The sequence below is a fragment of the Tachypleus tridentatus genome, chromosome 13, assembly GCF_004210375.1.
Source record: "Tachypleus tridentatus isolate NWPU-2018 chromosome 13, ASM421037v1, whole genome shotgun sequence".
NCBI lineage: Eukaryota > Metazoa > Arthropoda > Merostomata > Xiphosura > Limulidae > Tachypleus > Tachypleus tridentatus.
This window is the reverse complement of record NC_134837.1, coordinates 47873120-47896767: the sequence shown is the minus strand read 5'-3', so window position 1 is coordinate 47896767 and position 23648 is coordinate 47873120. Positions and strand designations below refer to the sequence as shown.

The following is a 23648-nucleotide window of genomic DNA, read 5'->3' as shown; positions in this document are numbered from 1 at the left end:
ATTAACAGAAGACAAAGAAATGGAAAATGCTGCGGTAAAAATCCAAGCAAACTTCCGTGGTCATTTAGCTCGTAAGCAACTTCACACCTCGGATATTCAACAGAAGCAAGACTCATTCCAAGAATTAAATGTAACACCAAGTGAGAACAATGAAAATTTGACTATAAGCTCTCTAAATGGATTAACAGAAGAGAAAGAAATGGAAAATGCTGCAGTAAAAATTCAAGCAAACTTCCGTGGTCATTTAGCTCGTAAGCAACTTCACACCTCGGATATTCAACAGAAGCAAGACTCATTCCAAGAATTAAATGTAACACCAAGTGAGAATAATGAAAATTCGACTTTTAGCTCTCTAAATGGATTAACAGAAGACAAAGAAATGGAAAATGCTGCGGTAAAAATCCAAGCAAACTTCCGTGGTCATTTAGCTCGTAAGCAACTTCACACCTCGGATATTCAACAGAAGCAAGACTCATTCCAAGAAGTATATGTAACACCAAATGAGAATAATGAAAATTTGACTTTAAGCTCTCTAAATGGATTAATAGAAGACAAAGAAATGGAAAATGCTGCGGTAAAAATTCAAGCAAACTTCCGTGGTCATTTAGCTCGTAAGCAACTTCACACCTCGGATATTCAACAGAAGCAAGACTCATTCCAAGAATTAAATGTAACACCAAGTGAGAAAAATGAAAATTCGACTTTTAGCTCTTTAAATGGATTAACAGAAGAGAAAGAAATGGAAAATGCTGCAGTAAAAATTCAAGCAAACTTCCGTGGTCATTTAGCTCGTAAGCAACTTCACACCTCGGATATTCAACAGAAGCAAGACTCATTCCAAGACACCGGTTCATTTTCCAACGACCTCAACGAAATTGCAACTTTCAACTCTCAAAGTGGAACAATCGAAGACAAAGAAATGGAAAATGCAACCATTAAACTACAAGCCAATTTTCGGGGCTATCTTACGAGGAAAAATCTACGGGAAAATGATAACTTCGAATCGAATTCTCCAGATCGCAGATTGGAAAAGGAAACAGAAAATTATGGTGAATATGATACATTCCAGACCCAAGATATCGGTGATCAAAAGGAAATTGCTAGAAATTATGATGAGGAAAAATCAGCTATCATTATTCAAGCTGCTTTTCGCGGACATATGGCCCGAAGAGAAATGACGAAACCTGAAGTTGATATTTGTACACGTATACCAGAAGTAACAGAAAGCAGCAACGAGAAGCACGCCAGTGATGAGGATAGAGACACTGAAGAGGATTCCACTGTTGAGGATAGAGACACTGAAAACAATCCCGCCCAAGTTGCTACATTTGAATAATACGTGGCTCTAAAACAGTATTCTGTTAATGAGTTGGGCTCAGAAGAAAAAAACTTAAAGTAAGATTAAGCTGCAGTCATAATTTTTATATCAGATAATAATAAATAACAAGTAAAAATATACTGCTATCTCTTCCAGGTTACAGTAACTTGTATCTTATATTGTCTACTAGTCTGGTGGTGCTGACTTGCCACCTTCCCTCTAGTTTTTTCACTGCTAAATTAGGAAAGGTTAGCGCAGATAGCTCTAGTGTACCTTTGTACGAAATTCAAAAGAAACCAAAAGTTGGGAAAGTTATGCCATTAATTTAAGATTCAACGGCAAGTTACCATAAGAGAAAAAAGATGGATAAATAAAGGAAACCAATATTAACAACTCATTGATCCTCGTCCATCCGTTCCATCTGGAAACCTTAATCATAATTGTAACCAAATATCTGGACCTCATCTCGTATTGGGCTTATCATCCATCTACAAACTCATTAAAGAAGATGATTTTACTCGCCAGCGATTGACTACTAATCAGTCAAACAACCTATCAGTTTTTGTTATGTGAAGAAAATAAACAAGCAAAGAAACAAAAAAAAAATACTTCAGAGTTATTTTCTTTAGGTTTCCTGATTTTTTTGTTTTCCTAAATATGCTGTGCTATTAAACTGTGTGGTATAAAGATATAATAGCAGTTGCCAATATAAACAGAAAAGATAAAGTGATTTTTAAAATACTATGAACATTTACGTTATGGTAAAAACAAACCGAATTGTTTTTTGTTTTTTTTATGAATGTGTCTTTGAGTTATATATATTTTAAAACTTAAAAGAAAACGTTAATCCTACCTTGTTCTTCTGTACAAAGTGTCCATTGTCTCTATCTCTCAAAATATTTTTTTATTTATTAATGAATAAATGAACAATGAATATTGCAACTTGCTTATTTTTTACCTAAATTAAGTGTGATAATTTAACAGTGTGTGTTTTGTGTATGTGTTTTTCTTATAGCAAAGCCACATAGGGCTATCTGCTCAGCCCACCGAGGGGAATCGAACCCCTGATTTTAGCGTTGTAGATAATTTAACAGAAACTAGCCGATCACTGAAGTTGCATAGAACATGTACGTGCTTCAATCTGTCGCCACCAATGTTTACAAAATATCTGGGGTCCATGAAGACCCTGAAAGACTAACGCACGGTTAGCACATGGTTTCCACAATTAATACTTAATGCAAGTAATTATACTCTACTATTTATTAAAAATTATTTATTAATAAATTTCGTGAATGTATTCCTTATAAACATAAAGTACTGTTTTTCACGAAATATTATCGTTCACTATTTATTCCAGATTTTTGCGATTAAATTAATGTTTCAGTCCCATTTTGTTCTTCGTGACCAACAGAAGGCCAAATCATTGAGTTCTATTGATTTCTAAATGCTGTTAAGGTTTATATGACAACTACATGTAAAACTAACTGATGGATGCCATAATTTATCAAACATTGAAATATAAAATGTTAAGAACTGCCATATTTACCAAAATATATTAAAACATATCATATCGGTAATGAACCCCTTATTCAACATGGCAGTCAATCTTCCATGCCACTTATAGTACCTTTTAAAACAACTTGAATATTTCTCGCAATAATACTTAATGTTTGTCTGTCATGAAAATTCGCGCATCCCTTACTGTCTAAATTCGCATGAATACGTACTTGAACGGATGTACACAAAAGGCAAACGAAACATACATTAGTAGACATTTATATATTAGTACAACGCCATAATGAAGGCCTAACAAAGTTTTCAAAACGTCTAACGTTAGGTCGTAGAAGAACACTGTAAGTTTATTTATTGAATATTCGTGACACGTAAAATATTTGCTGTAGTTTTCATGCCCTTCTCTTGAATTTTTCTTATTCTATCATTTTCACGCACGCTCTTTAATCTACGCTATCTTACATGTGTCGTGTAAGAACGATAAAATCCTGATCTATTAAAAAATACTCAGTCAGTTTATCTTTTTTTTAAGTTAAGCACACAAAGCTACACAATGAGCTATTTATGTTCTACCCACTACGGGTATCGAAACCCAAATTTTTGTTCTGAAAACATCCCTATTCACTTACATTTTGGGGGATTTCACTCGAGTAAACTGAACAAATAAGTGTCTCAGTTGGTTCCAAGTTGTCAATGGAATCACGTGTTTTCTCCAAATTGTTGAGGGGTTTTAATAACCCTGTTATTGTGTTTAAGACTCTGGTATGACATTCTCTATTTCTTCTTCGACTCTCAAAAAAAAACAACTTCCCAGCTTGCTCCAGAAACACCACGGATAAGTAAATCACCGTATTCTTTGTTCCTTATATTAAAACGCAGGTATTGAATGCTTATCTTAATGTTAGAGTTCCCCTTATTAGTAATAAAAGTAAGTTGTCTGTAAAGATGGTTCTTTGAAAAGAGATCCATTAAAGGGATTGAAAAATCAGTGTCCAAACTGTGCGACTCGACGTAATAAACGTGCCTGTTTCTTCAATAGTGTGCTGCGAAATATATTTTAACAGATAGGGTTTGTTAACGTACACTGAAGTTCCAACCATATCAATTAAAACGACGTTATAAGTACATTTTGATGTACTCACTTGGCTATATCATTGTCTCAAGGTGTGAAAGAAATTTTAAGCAGGAAAAGCTTGATGTTTGTGAAGTTACTGATCCAACATTTAACTGTATCAACTCCTGTTGCTTGTTTGTTTTGGGTCTGAGCTTTGAGAAAAATATTTTACGTACCAGTCATATATTACACTGCGTTCTATGTACCAAGCCAGTAACTTCTTTATCGTTTGAATAAAAGGTGTTACAGTGTCTGCTCATGGCGCCATTTTTGAACCATTATTAAAGGTTTGAATGGCAGCCATGACATAATTGACACAGATCGTCTGTTATTTCGCTGTTTTGTGTGGACCAAGCAACTCATCAGGAAAGAATGACGGAAAACCCTTACTTTCAAATGGTATTTTTGAAGTTTTGGACCAGTATTGGCCGTGCCTGAAGGTTAGTATATTTACAGTTTTCTTTGACTCTTTGAATGTTGATCGCATATAACAGGTGCTACACGTCTTCAGCTTAATTTTTTGGGGATATGGGGTCCTAGATTGAATCTTTCATCGTGGTAGTTACCAGTCAACAAGAAATAAACTTCTTAAATGTTTTCTGGCTTTTTCCATCTCAGAGAAAAAAGATGTTCGCATTCGCAGCTTCAGGTACAGCTATTGCTCGTGTAATGAGTTCTGGTTGAGTAACAAAGAGGTTTCTTCCACAACGTTAGAGAATACGTTATTTAATGTTTACAGTCTTGCTGAACACCCTCTGTCATGGAGCCTGTAAAGACGATGATGTTATGTGGGTGCTGAAAGGTTACTGTACTGTCCTAAAAGTGATCAGGAAAACATGGTAATAAATATTCATACAAGCTAAGGGCTATGTTGAACGAGATAAGACAATAAAATCTATTTTGGTACGAAAATATAATAATATTTATTTAGCTAACCATACCAACATATAATAATTATGCTTTGATATTTAATTCTTCTAGATAATATTTAGCATCATTTTAATCCATCAAGAATTTATATTTTTGATCTTAATGAATACTAAGAACAATTTCTAAAATAAACGATCTAGTTCTTTACTAATCTAAAGGGTATTGTCTTTAAAAAGGAATACTTGTTATGCCTTCAAATTAGCAACAAACTATTATTTTTATTTGCGAAAAAGGCATATCAAACGTTCTTAGACTTATTATCAATGTCTGAAAGATATAATGTGTTAAAGAATTTATCGTGGTTTTATATTCTGATAATTGTCAGAATATTTTCAGGATTTCAAGTTTGATTTTAGATAACATTGCGCAGCATATTGAGATTTATAGTATTGTCTCTGTTTTTGAGTGTCAAGCTGAGCTTTGAGTTGTATTCTTAAAGTGCATTTTTACTCCATTTTTTCTCCACCCTTCCGCTAGCTCAGCTGTAAGCTTAGAGACTCATAACACTAAACCCGAGGATTTCATTGTGTAGATTTTCGCTTGACAAGCCAAACAACAACTCTTTCCTTCAAATTTCCAATGCTTTAATGCACATTCAGTTAAGTTTTTAATACTTTGGGCTAGTTTGTTAGTAGACCTTTTTAAGATTTACATTTTAATCAGATTTAATGTATTTCACAATATAAGTATTAATTGCGTGGAGTATTTTGGGTTATATGTTGGTTTCGACTATATTTCAACTTAATATATCATTTATAGTCGTTGACCGCAAATACTTCAATAATGCCAGGCAACAAAAAGTTCTAAGTTACTAGAAAAATACAACTGTTTCTGAGTAGTGTGACAATGCTGATTCTGAAAATCATGTTGACAGTTACTAATCGCCTCTACTTTTCGAGTTATAATATATTCATTCAAAATATTCTTACACATTGTGAAAACAATTTTTTTCTTAATAATTATATCTATTCATTGAAAATTACAGTTTAAAATGTTCAAAACCAATATATAATGGAAAAACCGGTATTAAAAAGTAATGAATATAATAATTTACGTACTAAAAATACATTCAGGCTATGTTCGAAACCTTCATTATGATATTATTTTGTAACAGAATATTTGGTTGCCTTGTTGCATCTTTTGTGTATGTTCTCAGTTTCACGCTGTAAAAACAAACAGCAATTATTCTATCATCGCAGGATTCCATTGTCCTTGATATCACTGCTCCATTAGAGAAATATATTGGTAGAAGTGCTCACCATGCTCATCACTAACTGTATTTAGATCATTTAGAAATAAGCTTAAATAGAAGTGTAAGAAATGCACCTTAAGTAACATCCGAGACCTTATTTTCCTGTTGTTTTCCAGTATGTCATCAATCATTAGAGCATAGTTTTCATCTCTGGAATTTCTTTACTCATTCTTCAGGCCTAGCAAGATTGCGATAACGTTTTAAGATCACAACTGATGGGAATTATATTTGATGATCTCAAGATTAATCTGCATGTTTTCATTTTATATTTCTTTCGTGTTTATAGGATGAATAACATTGACTCAGTGTTTCCATTGTGGAAATGTGCAGCTTTTATGCTAAATTAGATGAGTTAATAAAAAGTATACATTCATGATAATCCTGAATTCAGTTCCTAACTCTTCTATTAGTGATCAACATTTATAGAGAAACATAAAGTATGTTGCATGTTGTAGTGAGAAGAAAATTTGAAATTTTTGTTCCTGGAATTAATAAATTACTTGTATTGCTTTAAACAAGAGTTAAGACGTTGCACGTGCACTTTGATAAATACAGACTATGAATGAGATCATTTAGTTCTTCTTATATGATCAGATGAAGCAGTTTATGTTGAAGTTCCACAAGAACTGAATTACTAGATGAAGATGATTCATTGTATTCTTTAGAGGATAACTCTTCCATGTCCCAATCCTTTGGTGGATGTGGCACTGGAAGACAATATTCATGAGATACTAGTTTCATTGCAAATGAAATATCTGGATATTTAATATAGTTTTTAGTTTTGCTTGAATATCCAGAAACATTTGTCAAACTAAAAGGACAGTCAGTTAGACTTTGGACATGAGATCTGCAAACGGCATAATTGTTCTTTTCTTATTTGGCTACTGTGTCAAGCCAAATGTGCAAATTGTACAATACAGGAAGAGCCCAATGTTTTTTTTCTGGTCACCAGTTTTACACACAAAATAATGGTAGTAAGTTACTTTTATCTTGTGTGTGTTATGTTTTTCCTTTGTGAAACTGTAACATATTTTCCACTAATGTAGCAGAAACTATTTGGGTTATTTTGCATTTTCACATTTTACTTGAAGTGGAGACAACCAGAATGTTAAATTATGTTCTAAGAAATATTAATTAATTTATGTTTACAAAACATCTTATTAGCGAGAAAGAAGATCGGACTATGTTTTTTACGATGCGTGGAGAAAGACAAAGTAACCAACTAATTGAGTGAGAGGAAACAGAGAGAGGCGTTTGACTCTGCTACTTCTATGCATAGTGAAGGAACTTTCGAAACTTTTAGCAAACTGAACAAATGAGCAGGTGAACGTTGGAATGAAACAAAATTGGTGCAATTTGCTACAATCATATCGAGAACAAATACTACGTACGAAAAGTATATTTGAAATTTTACACCAATAAAATACAATCAGTGTTTGAAGTTATCAAACGTGTGTACTTTTTATCCATTAAAATGTCCAGTTGTACTAAATTTCACAGCAAAAATTTATTGTAGTGAGTTGATTACATGATGTTTTACATGGTTCTGATACAATATTGAGATGTTACAACTTAAAATCGAGATATGGTGGACAAATTTTGAATATATTTTTGAAACCATCACCATCAAAATATCTCGAATCACCTGAGTTTTCTCCATTATAAAGTTGTTTTAATATCCATTGTAATTATTATTTTAATTCAAAACTTCACTTGTTCAAATGAAAAGGTAATTACAGCCATTTGTGAACATTCAATTGTCCAAAAAATCACATGAAAACCCAAAGTTCACCAAGAATTATTTGTATTATCATGGCAGATATTTTATATGATTGATATCATACTGACTTCAGCTTCAGTAATAACAATATACATGCACTTCCAACATGAGAAGAATGAACAACATTCTCATCAATCGTAGATGGAATATTTGATGTGTATTATTCTATACGTTTCGTGATGTTTTAGTGAAATTTAGTTAGGCACAAGATTGGTAAGGCTCTTTCACAACAATACGATTTTGTTTCAATGTCGACAGCACGTGGATACAACGTGTAATTTGAAGTTTCAGTACTGTCGAGTTCTACACAAAGGTGGGCATCACCACGAGCAAATTAGATTTTAATTCCACAGTTAGTGTATATCAATTTTTGAATTTTGCCACGTATCATATTCTGAGAGGTAGATCATAGTATTTGAGGCAGAAAATCCCAGTTATTCTTCATATTAGTTTGTAAAAGTCCTGAGAAACAAACAATAATTTGTGATACTATATTGACAGAAAATTACTTCTGGATACATTATTGATTAACTCTTCAACTAAGAAACTACCACTAGCCCTAACAAAAAACATGTAATTTGCCTCAGTGTACATGCAAAGTACTGTGTTTTAGTCCCTTATGCAATTTAATACTCTTCCCCTGACCTCTCATAGTCTTTCTAAGCAATGTCAGAAGAAATATAAGTACGCAGCAGTGAAGATAAAATAAATTATTAATTTACTTACTGTCTTACTGTGTTCCATATAATAAATTATCGGTACCCACTGGAGTAAAGAGTAATTTTCTAAAATTTTTCCTCTACAAATTCAATTCTGTGTACATTTGGATATATTGTCGAATACGTTAATATGAAATATGTGTTATGTGAATCATTATCACTCTCACATAAATATATAAATACATATCTATTTATCAACGCCTGGGAGCCCCACTCGCAATCTGTGCGTCGCGGGTTCGAATCCCTGTCACAGCAAACATGCTCGTCTTTTCAGCCGTGGGTTTGTTTGTTTGCTTTTTTTAATTTCGCGCAAAGATACACGAACGCTATCTTTGCTAGCCGTCCCTAATTTAACAGTGTAAGACTAGAGGAAAGGCAGCTAGTCATTACCACTCGCTGTCAACTCTCTGGCTATCTTTTACCAAATAAGAGTGGGATTGACCGTCACATTATAACGCCCCCACGGCAGAAAAGGCGAGCATGTTTGGTGTGAGGGGAATTCGAAACCGCTACCCTCGGATCATGTGTCAAGTGCCTTAACCACCTGGCCATTTCGGGCCTCAGCGGTGAGGGAGACGGCTAGCGCAGATAGCCCTCGTGTAGCTTGTGCAAAAAACAACAACAACCAAGAAACATTTTTCAATGTTCTTATATTGTAACTGAGCTAATGTATACTATATATCTGGCGACAGGTTAATTAAAAAAAAAACGTTTAAGATTTATTGAAAAAAAAAGACAAGTTTATCAGAAAGTTTTAGGGTGATTTTGTCATTTTATATTGAATCTAATGATTTAGCCACAACAGAATAAACGTTAGATTTAGCGTAAATCATATGCACATAATAATAATAAAAAAATCATTCCTAAGTAATTGCTTTAAGACTTCTTTATCTGATTTTAACAATCAAAACTGCTTTTTGTTTGTGTCTCGTATTAAAGTTGTCGTTTAAGTAGTTGACAGTTTATGTATAACTTTATTCTTTGACCAAATGCTTTATCCTAAATCCTAATCAGTACAAACAGAATTAGCATATTAGGTGACGCAAGGAACCTCAAATGCTTGAAGTACTTTTGGGTTTGTATTATTGTTGTTTAACTCAAACGTGATAATTTACGGTTTCAATAAGAAAGCTTGAAATGTGGGATAGTTTTTAAAATATAGTCTCTAGCCAGGTGTTTAGGGCTCTTGAATGGTGATCTGAGGGTCGAGGGTTCGAGTCCCCGTCACACCAAACATGCTTATCGTTTCAGCTGTGAGGGAGTAGAAATGTTACGATCAATCCCACTGTTTGTTAATAAAAGAGTGCCACAAGAATTGGCGGTGGTCTTACGCTGCTAAATTAGGGACGTCTAGCGCGGATAGTACTCGTGTAGCTTAGTGCAAAATTTGAAAAACAGATTATTTAATATTTACAAAAGGCAAATATATATATGTAACCTTAAGAGGATGTTCAGCGTGTACAGAAATAGATAAATCCACCCTGCAGTTGTCTTTCTAACTCAGTATGTGCAGTAATCTTAATTAATCTTCAGTAACTATGAAATACGGAGTTTGATTTCCGGTGGTGGGTACAGTGCAGATAACTACTTGTGTAGCATTACGCTTGATAACAAGTAATTGTAGTCGCGTTTATTTATTGCTGTTGTTTTTTGCCCCAGAGCTATTGCAGTAGACCTTCTGCGCTCTGTTCACCCGCATGGAATCGAACCCGTAAGTCTGGAAACTTATCGCTGACCAAACGAGTATAAAATCTGTGAAGCTGTTTGGTCAGTTACTGCGAATAGAAGTTATTTTATATAATTTTACGAAAGTTCATGTTTATGTGTTTCAGAACAGTAAAGCTTGAACTTAACCTTTAAGGCCACGTCTCTAAAAACCACTTTGACTTATTACACAGTAGATTTGTTGTTTATTCAGAGTATTCGTGAAATCAACAATGAAATGTGTACTCTATAATCTATTCTTCCTGATCGTATGTGTTAGGAATAATAAGTGTGATATCTTGACCATATTTCATTTCTGCCACTTTTCTTAAAAGAATGATCATCAAACAGAAATAGATTGCGTTGTAATTTCGTAACTACTTACATTTTGACGTTTTCTTTTTAATTAAGTTGGTTGATGTTAAGTTTCTTTTTAGTTGATGAATGTAAGTAAAATTGAAAAAAGGTTACAGAATGTTTAACATCAGTGAGAAATCCTAATGAATAGAAAATACTATAAAAATAAAAATAACGATGTCTTCATATTTTAGTTATGATTTGCCTGGTTATCTGTTTCTAAGTAAAATTAAATAACGTTTTTAGTTTCAATTCACGTTTGCTTTACTGCTTTTCGATAGGTGTGCGACTACTGCTAGACGAGTGCGATTGGATTACAATTGAAAAATATTTGCGCGTGCGTCACACATGTATGTGTAGACTATTTAAGAAAAAAAATCCTCATGTATTTCTAAATAAAAGGAGCTAGAGATACGTTTTTAAAAATGGTCATAAAATATTACATTTTATAAAACAATATAAATGATGAGAAGTACGAACATTGCTTGTATTTCTAATAAGCAGGAACAGGTTCGTAATGAACTCTCAAGCAACGTACACAAAAAAGTAATTGCATCCAGCATTCATGAAGCGTGGTCTGATGTATCAGAACATTCTTTTCACGAAACCTTCAAACCGACTTTAACTTTTATGAGAATTTTCGGCGTGTACTTTGACAATAAGAAAAACTCTAGCAATTACGTTGCTCGCTTCTTTAAAATGGTTCACTGACCTTAACGTTTTGGAAAGTTTACAGTGGATTTGTCATGACTTTCTTGTGGACAGCTGTTATTAAGCTGCCTGTAATACCATTTCTTTCGTCAAAGTCAGCGATAATGTTTGATCCTCTATTTGTTATCGGAGAAAATAACTCCTACGGACAAGTGGTTCGAGGTTGCTGGCTGATTTTTTCTGCTGTAGTGAGCACTACTTACTTCCGAAATTGCTGGAAATGGAGGAAGTTTGATGAGTTTTTCTTCCTATGGGAAGAACTTTTGCATCATAACAACTTTTCTTGTACTGCGAAACTAAAATTTTATCGACGGCAGTTGATCCTAGTGACACTTGGCGTTCTAACGTGTGTCAGTGTCACTGTTTGTTTTTTCATTTTCGCTCTACTTCCAGTTGTGGTAGAACATTACAGTAATGCGTTGATAATTTCAGTCATATTCAGTGTAATTCAGTTATTATTCATTTCAGGAGTTTGTGTCTCAAGTGTTGTTTTCTTTGTGCTAATTTCTTTAGCTTTAAAGTCTCGCTTCAATGATATTTCCACCAATTTTGAAAAGTGTTTCAATCACACAAACCTACATTTAGATAACCCCGACCTCCTTATATCAGGACTGCTACAACATCAACAACTTTGTAACTTGGTGGAATTGGCTGACGATATTGTTCGTCCTCATACTTGCATAGCTCTTACAGTATGTATTCCCATCATATGCCTGTCTCTTTTCGATCTTTTCTTCGTTTCGTTAACAATTCTTCAACGCATCATAAAGGTTGTTGACGTGATGGCTTCTTTAACTATGTTAGGTGTTGTGACTATCACAGCATCCTCTCTATCTACCGCTGTAAGTACTTCATTTTCTATTTTATTAATGAAACTGTATGAGCTACTTTATCCTGTCTGCGATTTTTCAGTATTTACGCTTTTACATGAGTTTTGAAATGTGTCTTTATTTAATTCAATATTATTTGTTTTCAAAGATGTTTTTTTTTAATTTATTAAACTAAATTTTAAGTTTTATCGCAGGATGTTATGTCGTAACTTTGTTTCAAATAACTCCAATTTTGTCCCAATTTTATCATATATATTTCGGAATAAGTACAGAATTACAAATAAATAAACATATATCAGGATAAAATCTAGTATAAAATTACTCACACATACATATATATCAGGATAAAATCTAGTATAAAATTACTCACACATACATATATATCAGGATAAAATCCAGTATAGGATTACACATACAAATAGGTATATATATATGTATGCTTTTAATTCGTAGCGATTAGTTTTTCGTTTTACACACTGGGTTCGGAAATAATACATTGCGTCGAATATCACTTCAATATTGTAATGTATGAATGTTTTTCATTATGGTTAAATATTATATTAGTGTATTTTCCTTATTTGCAATAATATCACGAAACGAAAGTTTTATATGACCTAAATCAATAGTAAATGCATTTGCTAGAATTCCTATTTTCATTTGACTAAATAATCTTCTCATACAAAATGCTTCATACTTTTCCTAGATTTTCAGTATAATGCATATTAATTGTTCTTTTGAAATATTCCATATTTTTTAGATCCACACTCCACATGAAATATTTCAAAACATTTTGGCAGGTCCTCTGAAGGTTCCACACAGACTCGTTGTAAGTGTAGATTTTTTAAGAAACATAAAAATGTTAATATTAAAAAAACACATTTTTAATTTTCTTGGCTGAGTTTGGTGAATAATGACAATAATTAATATTAACATTAATTGCTCGGTTTAACTGTACGTTAAAAATTCGTGTACAATGCAAAAGTACAAAATAATTACCACAGTTATCATAAGCATGCTTACGATATGATATAATTTCTGGTAATAACAAAACTTTAGAATGTTTTTCCTTTACAAGCATGTGCATATTGAAATATTGGTTACAGTATTAAAATGAAGTTTGAGTTTACTTTCATTTCTATGTGTGTCATTGCAGCGTTATCGTTTAATATGAAAATAATATGTTTCAATATATCATGACCTATAATAAAGTATTATAACATTAAATGACAGTATCTTACAACAACAAATATAACTGTGAATAATTCTGTAAGATTGTGTTTACGGATTGTTATTATGATAACTCTACGTTAGATATTTTTTCATTCTTTATTAGGTGATGATTTTCGCCCAGATTTTTGGAGGACCATCTCTTGGATTGACGTGTTTAAACCTCTTTGTTGTCACGAAATCTACCATACTAAATGTAAGTAATAAATTTTCTGAAACATAGATGTTTATGTTTTAGACTTCATTATTTATGCACTTCTATATACATTTATAATATAATAGTTGAATTCATTTCAACACCTACAAAGAAAGGGGTGTAACCCCATATGAACAATAAAGGGCTGACAATTAGGATTTATATAGTCTATAAAATGGAAAAGTAAAATGGATTTTGAGGGTTTTTGAATAACTAAGTCCTATACATCGGTGGAGATACACCGTCTATAAAGTTTAACACGTATTCGAAAGCCTTACCAATGAAATGATATTAGTTCCTCATATTAGCATTAAACTTACTTTCCCTTATTATGCCTGTGACAAGAATTTGATAATCTGTTCATATCTGCCTCTGTGGGTCCAATTTATTAGGATACATTTTACACTTTTTTTCACTGTGGTTTGTACATTATATGTAATGTTTATCGGTTTTGGTTCTATTTTTATTATGATCTTTTTATTCTGTATATAGTTATCCGACGTTCGATGTATTCCTTGAACATTTCATTCCTTCATAAGAAAAACTTCGTTTATTTTATTTTTATTAGATGTTCAGTGTTCTGGTTAGCTACTTTGTTATCTTGGTTCAACTGCATCCGCACAGTTAGACAGGATGTGCTGTGGCAACTGGCTCATAACAATTCCATCCTGGAACTAACACACTTCATGCATTCTTGAGTGACGACAATAGGTTGCTACAATGTTTTTTTAAAAAAACAACGTGTAGACCATCAATAATGGAGTAACAGAGTTTGTAGAAAAACAACTTACTTTATCTGTAATTGTATTTGTATAGAATTAAGTTACTGCAGAAATTAGGATATAAAATGTATTTTTGTTTCTATTGAATTTTTTTTTAATTACAAAGTGAGAAATAATAATAATTACACTGAATAATTTGTTTCTCCTTCATATTGGGAAAACTGATATATGGCTATAAATAATTTCTGAGCAAATCAAGTTACCTACGTATATCAGAACTAAAAGTGAACCCATTAAATAATTCACCTCGCTAAATACACCGGTCAAGTTATTGTTAGAAATTGCCTATCCTACATCCATACCTAGGATTTCATATATAGTAATAGAGCTTAATCGCTGTTGTTGCCAAGGAAAACAATGATCCGTTAACGCTGGGTGCTGTTTATTTTTGCTACACTATGTTACAGTTGTTTCAATTCTTTCTACAACTTATATTCGACTTCTTTATATAAGTTTCGCAGTTTCATTAGGATCGCACCAGCGTGTACGATTAACAATGGCGTAAAGTAGGTAAGTTCTGGCGTAATGAAGTTTAAACAGATAACACAGTACCCAAAGAAACACTATGGTTTCACACTTCTCGAATATTCACCGTTGTGAAGTAATTCATGATAACGAGAAACCCACTTGAAATAAAAATGTATTCTAAAGACTCCTGGTATAGGTATTAAAACTTTAATTAAAATAAAGTACAGAACAATGGCTTAAGTATGAACATTCCCGTGCACCAGTTCTAGCCAACATTATCATGACAGATTGAATCTCAAGCGATCAATTCAGCCTTACATCCACCACTATACCGGTACAGGTATGTTGACGATACAGTTGATGGATTCACATCTACAGAACATACACTTAGTTTTTCAACCACGTTAACTCCATACAGCCCAACATTAAGTACACCTGTGAACATGATAAAACTAACCAAACAAATAACATTTTTCAATCTCAAGATTACTAAAACCGATACATAATTCAAAACAAATCACAGAAAAATCACCCATACTGAGCTATACATTCCCTATGATTCGGCTCATGAAACAAAACAAAAACTCAACATATTAAGAAACCAAATATATACAGTTACCAAACTGTACTCGCCAGATGAAATCAACAAAATAAAACAACATTTCTTCAACATCAACACATTTCCTTCAAAAACCGGTGAACAAATTATGCACACACATTTGAACCAACAATACAAACACAATCAACACTAAAAAAAAAAAAATTCCAAGAGACAACAAACTATAAAACCTAACACTGCTGGATGCTACATATTACCGATATAGGCGAAAAAATATCCAAATTTTGGAGAAAAAAAAAACCTTATAAAAACATAACATTCCTGTAAACACTAAAGTTATAAAAAACCAGGTACAAAACTAAAGTTCATATTGTGTAAAAAAACGTAACATCAACATAATTTATAAAATACAATGTAACAACTGCCACGACTTCTATATTGGAGAAACAAGAAGACAAATGGAAACTAGATTCAAAGAACAAAATAACAACACCTTCACACGTTTTTGTACACTATAAATCAAATAAACATAACATAACCATAGAAAACACCCAGATATTAAGTAAGGAAACAAATACAAATAAACACAATATCAAAAAAGCCCTACTTATACAGCAACTAAAACCAAAATTAAACCAATATAAAGGAACATCTTCATACTTATACTAATTAATAACCTAACATCCACCTGCAGCGCCCACTACAATCCCGTACTCGTTTATTCTTTCGTTTCTTAGATGGTCAGTTGCAAACTCTTTTCATTAACTTGAAGATGACCTAAGAAGATAGAAACGGTGTTTTGTGCTATATTTTAATTAAAGTTTTAATACCCATACCAGGAGTCTTTAGTGAAATTTATATTTTGTTTTCACCAAAATAAAATCATTTCTGATACAAATGTTTTAATATGACGGTTTTTTGAATTATTCGGTGAAAATATATTGCCGGAACTAGTCCATGTAACAATAATGAATTAGTTTATTTTTCTTTTAACATTTTCACGCACACATTGGCACAATTTTCAATCCTAAGTTCACAAATAACATTTCAACAAAACATTTTTGCTAATAGTGATACACTTAACTTACAAACAAACTTACTTGTTCAATTCCACGTCTGTTCGATCCAGTAACTCAATATACGCAAAACCTTCTACTAATAACACTGACCAAAACTATTGTTTGTTTGTTTGTTTTGAATTTCGCGCAAAGATACTCGATAGCTATCTGCGCTAGCCGTCCCTAATTTAGCAAGGTAAGACAAGAGGGAAGAAAGCTAGTCATCACCACCCACTGCCAACTCTTGGACCACTCTATTACCAACGAATAGTGGGATTGACCGTCACATTATAACACCCCCACGGCTGAAAGAACGAGCATGTTTGATGGGATGGGGATTCGAACCCGCGACCCTCAGGTTACGAGTCGAGTTCCTTAACCACCTAGACATGCCGGGTTCCAGAATTGTTAACTTATTACTTCATTGACTTCTCATTAACTCAATACTTCAATAATTATTGCAATACACTTTAAATAATATACATCACATGCATTAAAGTGAAAAAAATGTAGATATTAAAATAAATGTATAAGAGTAAATCCGTTACAACACTATAATACTAGCTTTACTTAAATTGCTAAGATGTTAAAATAAGTATAAAGCATCAAAATGAACTAACAATGTAACCATTACTCAATATTACAACAGCATTGGGCCCAATTACTGTGAAGTAATATTTAACTTTAGTTTCAGATAAGAAAGCAAATACAAAATTATAATACATTATATTAATTAGTATATAAAAATATATTAAATTAATTTACAATTTGATGCGAAAGAATGTTCCGAGTTAAATGTTTTAAAGATTAAAATATCGAACTATTAAATAGTAATACAGCAGTAAAAAGAAACAATTTCGGAGAATTTAAGTCACTGTTAACTAACAAAAACTTTCTCACTGTACTCTACAGTCACAAATCTGATACAATATGACTTGCTAGTCTTCCCTTGAGTATTTTCTTCCCTGTTGATTTGCAAGCATAACCACTTTGTCAGTGATGTCGAGAAACCCACTTGTTGAGAAATTTATATGCAAAAACGGCTCGTTTGGGTTGAGAAAATATTTTACATAGAAGAGCGAACAAAAGAAAGAGGTAACTGACCGGAAGCTGACCACATGTTTGAAAGGGGTTGTGTAACTGAGTGTTGCAAACACAACAGAAAAGACACCAAAACGACAAACCGTTGACTAACCTCATAATTAACAGATCCGACCAACAATTAAACACAGACGAGATACATCTACTTAACAAAGGACTCAACTTCGCAATAGGACCTAGGTATATTCCAACCATAGAAATCAAAACATGTTTAGAAGACCTAGCCAGGAGACTTGTGATACTTTCTACAGAGAACAACAACAAGGAAACAACCAAAAACAACCAACAGAAAGAAGACAACTTAGATAATTTTATTGACATCCAACAGCCAAACTTCCCAGGTAAAATTACAAATTTATATTTTCCAGAAACACCTAAAAACAACATCTTAAACGATTTTTTCAAAGAATTTTCTCACAAAACCATCAACATAATTTCACAAAACAGAAAACTAAAAAACAACCTTACAAAAAGAGACATTAATTCCATTAAAAACCTAAAACAAGACAAAAACATTAAAATTCTAAAAGCAGATAAAGATAACGCTATAGTTATAATGAACAGGAATGAATACATCCAAAAAATGAATAACATCCTATCAGACACGAAAAAATTTAAACCAATACACACAAATCCAACAAAGACACACGAGACGCAACTGAACAAATTACTACTACAAATGAAAAAAGCCAACACAATTTCACAAACACTTTATTCCTACCTACGTAAAACCGACTCACGCACACCACAAATATACGGCATCCCCAAACCTCATAAACCAGATTGTCCATTACGACCAATAATGTCCACATATGAATCGTTTAATTACAATCTTGGTAAATACATAGCATGGGCATTCTCCAAATATGTAACATCAGCCAGCTCATTCATCAAAGACTCTTTTAATTTCAAGTCTAATCTAAATCAACTTAATCATAAAGCCTTAATGGCCAGTTTCGATGTTATATCCCTCTTTACAGAAGTTTCAACCACTGAAGCTTGCAAGATAGCCTTAGAACTCTATATCCGAGACCCTAACCCAACCATAGAAATTTTCAGTAACCAATTAGCAACCCTAATAGAATTCACCACGATAAAGACAAACTTCATGTTCAACAACCAAAACTATATACAAACAAATGGCCTAAGCATGGGCAACCCAGTATCACCAGTTCTAGCCAATATGTTTATGACACAAGTTGAAACACAAGCAATTAACACAGCATTACATCCACCACTATACTGGTACAGATATGTAGATGACACGGTTGCGGGATTCAGATCTACAGAACACACACTTAATTTTTCAATCACATTAACTCTATACATCCCAACGTTAACTTCACATGTGAACAGGAAGAAAGCAATCAAATATCATTTCTTAACCTCAAAATTACAAGAACCGACACACAATTCAAAACAGAAATCCACCGAAAAATCACCAATACTGGACTATACATTCCTTGGGACTCAGCACATGAAACAAAACAAAAACTCAACATACTAAGAAACCAAATAAACACAGCCATAAAACTATGCTCACCAGATAAAATTAACGATGAATTAGACAAAATAAAACAATACTTCATCAACATCAATAAGTTTTCCCCACAAACCGTAGAAAACATTATTCGCACACACCTAGACAGAAAGCAAAATCAACCAACTAAAGTAAATATATCTCACGAATCAAAAAATCACGAAACCATATACTGCTGTATACCATATATTCCTGACATCAGCAAACAAATAGCCAACATTTGGCAAAAATTAGTAACAAAATACCAAATTTATTCAAAAACCAGGCACAAAACTGAGATCTATACTATGTAAAAACTACACTGACAAACACCACACCAACATTATTTACAAAATACAATGTGATAACTGCCACGACTTTTATATTGGAGAAACAAGTAGAAAAATGGAAACCAGATTCAAAGAACATAAAAAATCACCTTCACACGTTTTCGAACACTGCAAGTCAAATCAACACAACATGACCATAGAAAACACTCAAATACTAAATAAAGAAACAAACATAAACAAACGCAAAATTAAAGAAGCCTTACTTATACAACAACTTAAACCCAAAATAAACCAATATAAAGGGAACGCCTTTATACCTATATTAATATAATAAAATAAATAAAATTATATATTCAAACATCTAACACCGCCCTCTACATTCCGACACACAGTTACACAACCCCTTTCAAACATGTGGTCAGCTTCCGGTCAGTTACCTCTTTCTTTGTGAACCTGACGATGACCGAAGAAGGTCGAAACGTTGTTCGCTCTTCTATGTAAAATATTTTCTCACCCCAAACGAGCCGTTTTTGCATATAAATAACCACTTTGTATTTCTTTGAAAATTATCCGTTTTTCTAACCCTAATTTCACACAATAGCAATAGATGTCGTTTGGAACCTTCACTAAGTCGTTCTACGTCATGCCATTTTACAAGTTTCTGAAGAGAAGATATGATTTCTGAAACGTTTTGCATATTCCGAGTATTTTTATTTCATATCAAAAGTTTTACGAAATAGAGCAGCCAATATTGACTCATTAAGTCAAGAATCTTGAAACTTAATCTCTAAACTGAATACTTGTAAATTATAACTAGAAAAATGAGTAGTGTTTGGGTACATTTGTTTACAGTGACATTCTCCAGGTATAAGACATGTGACTGATTGACTTGATCATCAGCTTTTATCACCTTGATAAGAATACTCACAAAAAATCATACAATATGTGTAAATAAATGTGTTCGAAAACGTTTGTGTTTTAATATTAAAAAATAATAACTGTATCATTGAATTTTTATATACACTGCTGGCCAAAATCTTAAGGCCAATGAACATAAAAAAATGCATTTTGCGTTGTTAGACTCAACCACTTATTTGAGTAGAGCTTCAAAAGATGAATATAAGAAAGGGGAAAAAAGCATTTAATAGGGAAAAGGTGAACACTATGAAATTAGTCTAAATACAAGCAGGTCAAAAGTTTAAGATCATAACAAAAAGAAGTCATAAACAGGGTATGAAATGCCCAACAAGAGGTCTCACTAGTAAGTTGCACGGCCGCCATTGCGAATAATTACAAACATTCCCTTTGGCATGGTCTATATAAGCATTTGCAGAAGGCTGGCTGGAATGTTATTCCAAGTGGTGAAGATGGCTTCACGAAGATCATGCACTGTTTGGAATTATCAGTAAACGATGAGTTGAAATGTAATTTCACTCATAATCATTTACAAGGAAAATTAAACTACATTGATATGAGTTGAAATATTACGTTAATTAACTTACAACTCTACTTTCTAAGTTTTATGTGCTTCACTTCGGCTCCCCGCTAGTACAGCGGTATGTCTCCGGATTTAAAATCAGGGGTTCGATTCCCCTCGGTGGGCTGAGCAGATAGCCCTATGTGGCTTTGCTATAAAAAAAACACACAAAAAACGCACACTCTTCAGTTCGATTAATTTTAAGTTCTGAAGTGTGTGAAGATCTTTCCAATATGGCGGACGCTGGCTCTACGAATCTGAAGCTATGCGTTCTCTAGTATTATAAGATACGTACAGGCAGTTGGAGTGTGTGTGTTTTTCTTTTAGCAAAGCCACGTCGGGCTATCTGCTGAGCCCACCGAGGGGAATCGAACCCCTGTGACTTATAAACTTATTTATTGGTGTTGTATTATAGCGTTAAACTATGGAATGGATTATTTATGGTCTCTGCAACATGCATAATGGAACCACAAATGTTAACACATTAAGTCTCAAACTTACCATTGACTCATTGAAATAATTTTTGGTCTAGGGGTATGATTCTCGCTTAGGGTGCGAGAGGTCCCGGGTTCAACTCCCGGACGAGCCCCACAACGTTTTGTTAACGATTTTCAATGATGTGTTTTCATTTATATGAAAAATACCTGAACAGCAATAGAAGTGTAACGATAAACATGACATTCTTTTAGACGATGTAGACTGTATTTCATTTTTGTAAAAATTAATTACCTTCCTTTGTAAAATAGTTTTTGATTTTTGGTACAAGAGGTTAGGAATCCATTCTAAATATTTCCTCGTAGTCAAGATCACTTTTCTTTCTTCTAAGATTTCTTTCATTTAAATATTTATAAACAGGCCTGACGAAAGGGGGTCGGGAAGCTAAAGTCAGGGATCCCGAGGAAATAAGGGATAAATAATAATGTATTCTCATTTTAATAATATACTGAAAGAAAAAATGCAGTAATGCGGGAAATCTCTTTACCTTGAAAAATATATTTTTATCCAAAAAATGTTAATTCTCAACACATTTGGCTTCCGCCCACCAATAAAGTTCTTCATACGCCCATGAATGTACCATGAATTTGTGAAGACTTCAAAGAGGGGCCCGGTGACATAATTCTCTCCGGAGCCCAACTTGTCTCTCAACGACCCTGCTTATAAAAAAAACAATTTGATATCATATTAGTATTTATCCTTGCACTTCAGCATCCAAAATATTTTCCCTCAGCAGAGGGTATGGGGGAAAGTAAAAAGGAGATATTATCGAAGATGAAAATGTCATAATTTCAAAAGTTGCTATCAGATAACACGTTGTTAGGTCTTAATGACAGGAAATCGTAATGCATGATTACTTAATTGTACCACAAAGTAGAGAACGTTTTTCTAGGCAGCCATGACAGGTGGTTGTGATAAAATAACTCAAATAATACATGTTTCAACATGAATATAATTAATCAATAATGCAACAGTTAATTAAATCGTCCTATAAAAGATATTTAATACTAATTTATTGTTTAATTAATTCAATTATAATTAAGTTAAGTCCTTAAAAGGACCCTTAACTCCAATTCCTTACTTAATTATGTAATTTATGGTTAATTTGTCAAAAAAGAATGCTTGTCATTAAACTATTGTTTACAGTTCCAATCTTAGAGGCCCGATTTGGCAGATGGTTAAGACACTCGACTCGTAATCCGAGAGTCGTGGGTTAGATTCCCCGTCACACCAAACATGCTCGCCCTTTCAGCCGTGGTGGTGTTATAAAGTGACAAGTGACGATCAATCCCACTATTCGTTGGTAAAAGAGTAGCCCAAGAGATGGCGGTGTGAGGTGATGACTAGCTGCCTTCCCTCTAGTATTGCACTGCTAAATTAGTTGTAGCTTTGCGCGAAATTCAAAACCAAACAAACCTATCTCAACATGACAATATATTAATTAAAGCTTATTGTTTAAATACCAGTAAAGTATTTAACGAGTTTCAGTTTCTAAAAAGACTATATCTTACTCAATCAAGTAATTAATTATTTTCAGAGACAAGTATATAATACAAAATTTGAACACAATAATGATTTTGAATTATTTATTTATTTCCTCAGTTTTGCAATCTGATTTACATTCACATTTACTAAGGATGAGCTTACTTTAAAATGTCAATTAATTGCTATCGATGAAACAGAGAACATATTGCTTGGTCGCCACTTCATGCAGCCATGACAGATACCTATAGGTTTAAATTGCCCTAAAAAAGGCGATATCGTGTATTAATTCAAACCTATACACTTACTAATTTGATTTTATACAACAAATTACACCGTTAACAAAACGTTTAATAAGTAATAACACTTTTACTAATTTGAAACAATATTTTGCACGTTGCTTTATTTTAAGTTTCGGAAAGATAAGTATATATTTAATTAATATTATTTTAACAAATATACCGTGACAGTTCTTCTACATATGATCAATGCCTATGCTAAAATTATTATTTTTTCATATTTTAACATCTGTACTAATACAATTTGCTATAACCAAATATATTAAAAAAATAATGACTTAATGTTTATCTATCCATTTGCCAGATAATCATTGATTACTCACGAGTGTTGTGAAAAAGTTTCCTAAGACGGCTGATATGAGCATTAATAATTTAATTAAAATAAAGTAAAGAACAACGTTAACAGACTGACCTGAAGATGACCTAAGGTGGTCGAAACGTTGCCCTGTACTTTATTTTAATTATAAT

At 32.9% G+C, this 23648-nt stretch overlaps 2 protein-coding genes across 3 annotated transcripts; both read left to right on the top strand.

Moving 5' to 3' along the window:
* The first annotated feature begins 19 nt into the window (after positions 1-19).
* On the top strand, positions 20-2182 carry LOC143238946 (uncharacterized). The gene has a single exon (XM_076479612.1). It carries the CDS (start codon positions 20-22, stop codon positions 1334-1336), a length of 1317 nt encoding a protein of 438 aa, XP_076335727.1. The 3' UTR covers positions 1337-2182.
* An 8914-nt stretch (positions 2183-11096) lies between these two features.
* On the top strand, positions 11097-14452 carry LOC143239188 (uncharacterized). Of its 2 annotated transcripts, XM_076480057.1 has the most exons (4): positions 11097-12239; positions 12985-13053; positions 13561-13650; positions 14219-14449. In XM_076480057.1, the coding sequence occupies exons 1-4, from the start codon at positions 11433-11435 to the stop codon at positions 14276-14278; spliced, it is 1026 nt and encodes a 341-aa protein (XP_076336172.1). In that variant the 5' UTR covers positions 11097-11432; the 3' UTR covers positions 14279-14449. The 2 variants fall into 2 exon arrangements, with proteins under 2 accessions (XP_076336172.1, XP_076336173.1); XM_076480058.1 differs by lacking the exon at positions 12985-13053 and having other exon boundaries at positions 14219-14452.
* The last annotated feature ends 9196 nt before the right edge of the window (positions 14453-23648 follow it).